Source organism: Lottia gigantea (assembly GCF_000327385.1).
Source record: "Lottia gigantea unplaced genomic scaffold LOTGIsca_291, whole genome shotgun sequence".
Taxonomy (NCBI): domain Eukaryota; kingdom Metazoa; phylum Mollusca; class Gastropoda; family Lottiidae; genus Lottia; species Lottia gigantea.
The window spans coordinates 99,752-106,515 of record NW_008708949.1 but is presented as its reverse complement, the minus strand read 5'-3'; the positions used below and the strand labels follow the sequence as shown (position 1 = coordinate 106,515).

General features: G+C 33.3%; 1 protein-coding gene across 1 annotated transcript in view; it reads left to right on the top strand.

The window, feature by feature from the left end:
- LOTGIDRAFT_175493 (hypothetical protein) overlaps nt 1-959 on the top strand; it is a gene marked incomplete at both ends in the record, with an annotated part of 12,434 nt that extends 11,475 nt beyond the window's left edge. The window contains one exon of the mRNA XM_009056953.1: nt 685-959. Within this exon, the coding sequence (XP_009055201.1) occupies nt 685-959 (275 nt within the window). The remainder of the gene's footprint in view (nt 1-684) is intronic.
- Nucleotides 960-6,764: the final 5,805 nt, after the last annotated feature.

The window sequence follows — 6,764 nt, the reverse complement described above, 5'->3', positions numbered from 1 at the left end:
CAGGGGTGTGGGACTAGGGTGTCAGGGGTGTTGGACTAGGGGTGTCAGGGGTGTGGGACTAGGGTGTGGGACTAGGGGTGTCAGGGGTGTGGGACTAGGGTGTCAGGGATTGTGGCCAACTGGTGTAGGAGAAGAATTTATTTTTAATTGAGAGAGCACCTCACATCATCACATGCTGAAAATGTGGATGAAACAAATTTTTGGGGGTGTGAAAGGTCCAGGAATTTTTATCCAAGCCAATCAGTAATAGTGTTCAAAGCCAATCAGTTATAGCGTTGAAATGGCACACTTAAAGGGACAGATGCACCATTTTGGGGGCTTGATTTGAGTCTTAAATATATATAAATAGCTTGTACTAGAAATATACGAAAATCACATAATTCCTTTAAAGATATCTCAAACTAGGAATTTTACTCACTATTTCTATATATGTCTTTACTATATATATCATGGCATAGAGTCATCATTTTAACATTTTAACGCAGATAATTCTCGACAAGCATATTGAAAATAGGGCTGCAACGATTCACCGATGAACCGTGATTCTTTCCTTCTTATTGATGCATTGCGTTGGATAAAAATAATCTTAATGTATGGACACAATTAATTCTTAGCCCCTTTTAATAACAAATGACACAGAATTCTTGTGTGTATAAAATACTAACTCATATTTTTTGTTGCTAGGTTACTATCAAAATGAACGAGATGTATTTAACGAAGAAGATGAAGAAGGGTTAGAAGAAGATGAAGTTATCAAACCTTTAACAAATGGCGTGGAAAATCCCGAATACTTCGATACGCCTCGACAAAACGGGTTAAGTGGCAGTGTATATAAACCCAATCCAAAACCTAGAAAAATTGACTATTATAACGACTTAAACCAAGTTTCACCGGTGGAAAAAAAACAATTGATCTTACGAGTGAACAGTAATGAAGGCGGCCATGAAACTAGTATATAGCCAAGGGTTATTCCCCTTTCATTAAAGTGAACGGTTCTGTTATATCTTCCTGCCAGCGAAATGAACGCAAAACATAAACATGGCTCATTACCAAATATGGCTAGCTAGTGATGTCACATGTGAAGGCCATAGTGTTATATTGAGTGATGCAATGAGTGACGTTACATGTCAAATTACTTGTGTTGTGCATCGTTAAGTACCAAATATGGCTTGCTAGTGATGCAGTGAGGAAGGCTCTGATGTTAAATTCTGTGTTGTGCATCGTTTATTAAACCAAATATGGATAGAGTGATGCATCGAGTGACATCACATGTGAAGACCCCAGTGTTATATATTGAGTGATGCAATGAGTGACGTCACATGTAAAAATACTTATGTTGAGCATCAATTAGCAGTACCAAATATGGATAGAGAGTGATGCATCGAGTGGCATCACATGTAAAGGCCATAGTGTTATATATATAGTGATGCAATGAGTGACATCACATGTAAAAATACTTATGTTGTGCATCGTTAAGTATCATACGTCACATGTGAATGTTCCAGTGTTAATTTCTGTGTTGTGCATCGTTTGTTTTACCAACACCAAATATGCAGTGAGGGATGCTCCGATGTTAAATTCTGTGTTGTGCATCGTTTATCAATACCAAATATGGATAGAGAGTGATGCATCAAGTGACATCACATGTGAAGGTCCCATTGTTAAAATACTTGTGTTATGCATCGTTGTGTACCAAATATGGCTAGTGCTGTCATATCTTCAGGTGTGGATGTTAAATTCTGTGTTGTGCATCATTTTTGAGTGGCTACGGTTTGTCATGTGACTTTGAAACGATTTTCAAAGTGAGGCAAGCTTTAGCATTATTGTGATAAATTTTGCTACCCACATGCGCGTCACTGGTATGCAGAGAAAGTTGAATTCTGGGTACTTCAAAATTTGAAGGGAGGAACTGGCATCTTTTTGTGACAAGCAGGCAAGGAATGTATAATTCTGGCAACGCTTGCCTATTACATTGTGATTATCTAAAGAATCAACGCAGGTGTGATATTTGAAAACGGAATGTTTGAGTCGAAGAAATCCAAAATTCTGTGTCATCTGAAAGAACTGGGTTTTAGATAAATAATGAAGACAGGTAACCCTTTGCAGTGTGTATTGAGGGAAATTTTGCCAGGACAGCAGCATTAGCCTGCTCTTTTTCAATTTCCAACTGTCGAGGGCAGAAGAAAAAAGCAACCATATTTGACAAGGATAACAACTTAGGTTCACAAGGATCCTTTCTACCAACTGGTCCTTGACCAAACCACTTGGTAATGATTTTACAAGGATAACAACTTAGGTTCACAAGGATCCTTTCTACCAACTGGTCTTTGGTCAAACCTCTTGGTATTGATTTTACAAGGATAACAACTTAGGTTCACAAGGATCCTTTCTACCAGCTGATCCTTGGTCAAACCTCTTGGTATTGATTTTTGTGCTAGTGGAACACAGTGACGTGCGATTCGGATATTTAATGACGGACAATATTCAATGGTGAAAAACATTATGAGAATCTCTGTTAATATCGCAACCAAAATAGTAATACAAGGCCACAAGGAGGGGAAATGGCTGATTGAATAGGGCTACTTTTGTTGTCCTAGCCTGACAAATTTGGCCCTTTCAGTTCCTCAGACGTGATGTAGGCCTACGGACGTGATTTCGGCTCAGATAATTAAAGGGATTGTAAAGAGGTTTTCTAAATTTTTTATGTGTATCAGGGACAGTGATAGCATCAATTTACACCATTCTAATTTTCAATCAGACGTCTATGGTTCCTGCAATTCCACTAAAACTAAGTGTTTGATGTGTTTCATATAAAACCTTTCCCAATTAGTGACGTCATTAAACACTTGGTTTAAGTGGAATTGCAGGAACCACAGACATCTGATTGAAAATTAGAATGGTGTAAATTGATGCTATCAGTGTCCCTGATACACATAAAATATTTAGAAAACCTTTTTACAATTTCTGAAGACTAAATATTGGAATGGTGTAAATTGATGCTATCAGTGTCCCTGATACACACAAAAATTTACAAAAAACATTTTTACAATCCCTTTAAATGTCTGTGATAAAATCACTATTGAATATCACCCTGAGGTATTGGGTAGGGACAGAGTTGTTAGGCTACTGTTGTCCATGTAGCTTTTTGTCTCGTGGATTCTTTTACATCCAGTCAGAAGTATTGGTCACCTTCGTGCACCACCCGACCCTTTTAGGTTTTGCAAAATTATTTTAATTTAAATGGAATCATGTGATAGTTTAAGGTAGCTTTTTATTGGTCACACATTATCCAATCAGAATCTGTTATTATAGTTTAAAGTAATTTGATTGGTTAGATCAAGTAAATCTATACTCTATGTTTTTTATTGGTCACAAATCATCCAATCAGAATCTGTTATTATAGTTTAGAGTAATTTGATTGGTTAGATCAAGTTAACTCTATGTTTTTTATTGGTCATGTTTTTTATTGGTTACAAATCATCCAATCAGAATCTGTTATTTTAGTTTAGAGTAATATGATTGGTAAGATCAAATTAATTCAATGTTTTTTATTGGTTACAAATCATCCAATCAGAATCTGTTATTTTAGTTTAGAGTAATATGATTGGTTAGATCAAATTAATTCAATGTTTTTTATTGGTTACAAATCATCCAATCAGAATATGTTATTTTAGTTTAGAGCAATCTGATTGGTTGAATAAAAATTGAATTCATTGATCACAACTAATCCAATCAGATTCAGTTATTATAGATTAGAGCTTTCTGTTTGGTTGTAAAAAAAATCACCTCATTAAAAGCTTTTGATTGGTCACGAACCATCCAATCAGATTCAGTTATTATAGTTTAGAGAATTCTGATTGGTTGAATAAAAATTGAATTTATTGGTCACAAATTATCCAATCAGATTCAGTTATTATAGTTTACAGCAATCTGATTGGATAATAAAATTAACTCATTAAATGCTTTCTATTGGTCACAAACTGTCCAATCAGATTTAGTTATTATAATTTACAGCAATCTGATTGGATAAAAAAAAAATGAACTCATTAAATGCTTTCTATTGGTCACAAATAATCCAATCAGATTTAGTTTTTATAGTGTAGAGAATTCTGATTGGTTGAATTAGATTAACTCATTAAATGCTTTCTATTGGTCACAAACTGTCCAATCAGATTTAGTTATTATAATTTACAGCAATCTGATTGGATAAATAAAATTAACTCATTAAATGCTTTCTATTGGTCACAAATAATCCAATCAGATTTAGTTATTATAGTTTACAGCAATCTGATTGGATAAAAAAAATTTACTCAAGTTTTAATTTTATAGTCGCATTTTGTAAACTTCCATTCATGGTTTTCATTGTGCCAAATTTTGAGGATTTTAGAAAATTTGAAATCCATTTTGTTTTGCTCTTAATTTTGTGGATAGTGTATTGTGTGTTTCTAAACGCCCAGATTATAATTTGGTCGTATATTGTCGTCGCTCCTGTCCGTAAATCGGTCCATCCGTTAGTCCATCGGTCCACAATTGACTTGTGAAAGCAAGAGACAACAGTTTCCATCTGATTTAAATGAAATTTGGAATGATCATTTATATTATGATGAGTTCTTGGACAAGTACAAATTTGACGATCTTTCGATGAATGGTTCTTGAGTTATTGCCCTTGACTTATGAAAAACTCATCAAAATTTGTTTGTGAACACAATAGAGACAACAGTTTTCATCCGAATTAAATGAAATTTGGTGTGATCATTAATAGTGATGAGATCTTGAACAAGTTCAAATTTAGCGATCTTTCGATGAACGATTCTTGAGTTATTGCCCTTGATTTATGAAAAACTCATCAAAATTTGTTTTTGAACACAATAGAGACTACAGTTTTTATCTGATTTTAATGAAATTTGACATGATCATTTATATTAATGAGATCTTGTACAAGTGCAAATTTGACGATCTTTCCATGAACAGTTTTGAGTTATTGCCCTTGACTTAGTAAAAACGCATCAAAAATCTTTCGATGAACAGTTTTGAGTTATTGCCCTTGACTTAGTAAAAACGCATCAAAAATTTGTTGGCTTGTTAACGCGATAGAGGTGACAGTTTATGTCAGAATATGTGTTTGTTTAAATCAATAATATCTTGTACAAATTAGATTTTTGGTATGATTTGACACAGATAGGTGACCTCCCTTGATATACTGAAAATGTATCAGGAAAGTGGGTGTATCTTGCTAGACAACCACTTGTTGTAAATTTTAGATGTAGAATGATATGGTTAGACCAATATTGTGGACAAGCTGATAGGATCGCTCTCGTGGGGATCTTCAATTTGTACCCAACATATACATTTCTTCGAAAACTCAACAAAGATTTTAAGAAATACAGTAATCTGATTGGATAATAAAACTGAATTCAAAATGAATTTTAGTGATTGACCAATCAGATGACTGAAACACTAAAATCACCTTAAATTTGGAAATACTGTAATCTGATTGGATAATAAACAAATTTAAAATCAATTTTAGTGATTGACCAATCAGATGACTGGAACTCTAAAATCATCTTAAGTTATGAAATACTGTAATCTGATTGGATAATAAAGGTAAATTTAAAATCAAGTTCAGTGATTGACCAATCAGATGACTGGAATACTAAAATCATCTTAAGTTAAGAAATACTGTAATCTGATTGGATAATAAAACTGGATTTCAAATCATTTTGACCAATCAGATGTCTAAAATCATTTTAAGATAAGTAATACTGTAATTTGATTGGATAATAGAACTGAATTTAAAATCATTTTGACCAATCAGATGTCTAAAATCATTTTAAGTAAAGTAATACTGTAATTTGATTGGATAATAGAACTGAATTTAAAATCATTTTGACCAATCAGATGTCTAAAATCATCTTGAGTTTGAAAATTTTATAAAATGAGTTGAATTATATTATCTACAGTCCCTTTAGGTGAAGTAAGAATATTAGACAACGTTTTTTTTTTTTTTTGGTCTTCATTATAATCTAACGAGATTTATACCAAGGTCATGTTCTGGTGATGCTACAAGCTATTTATAGTACGACTCTCCAGCCAATTAGAATCACTTTTACAAGCTATAATCGGCAGTCTCTTAATCTCATTGGTCATATCGCTCTACTTCGGGTTTCGCTATCCCACAATTCATAATCGTTGAATATTAGACAACGTAGCCTAATAATATCACAAAAACATATTTCAGTTTTTGAAGCATATCAAATTAACCTTTAAAGCACCAAAAGCCAGAAAATATCAATCTCTGAAACTCTTTTTCACAAATTATTATCAAAATTCTTATTTAAATATCCAGCTGATAGAGCTCAATTTCAGCTTTCTGTATAGTTATTTAGTTTACCAGCTGAGAGCTCAATTTCAGCTTTCTGTATAGATGCTTAAATATTTCTTTTTCAGCTGATAGAGCTCAATTTCGGCTATCTGTATTTTCATCTAATTATTTACTTTACCAGCTGATAGAGCTCAATTTCAGCTATCTATATAGTCATCTAAATATTTACTTTACCAGCTGATAGAGTTCAATTTCAGCTTTTTGTATAGATGCTTAAATATTTTCTTTACCAGCTGATAGAGCTCTATTTCAGCTTTCTGTATAGTCATCTCAATATTTACTTTACCAGCTGATAGAGCTCTATTTCAGCTATCTATATAGTCATCTAAATATTTACTTTACCAGCTGATAGAGTTCAATTTCAGCTTTTTGTATAGATGCT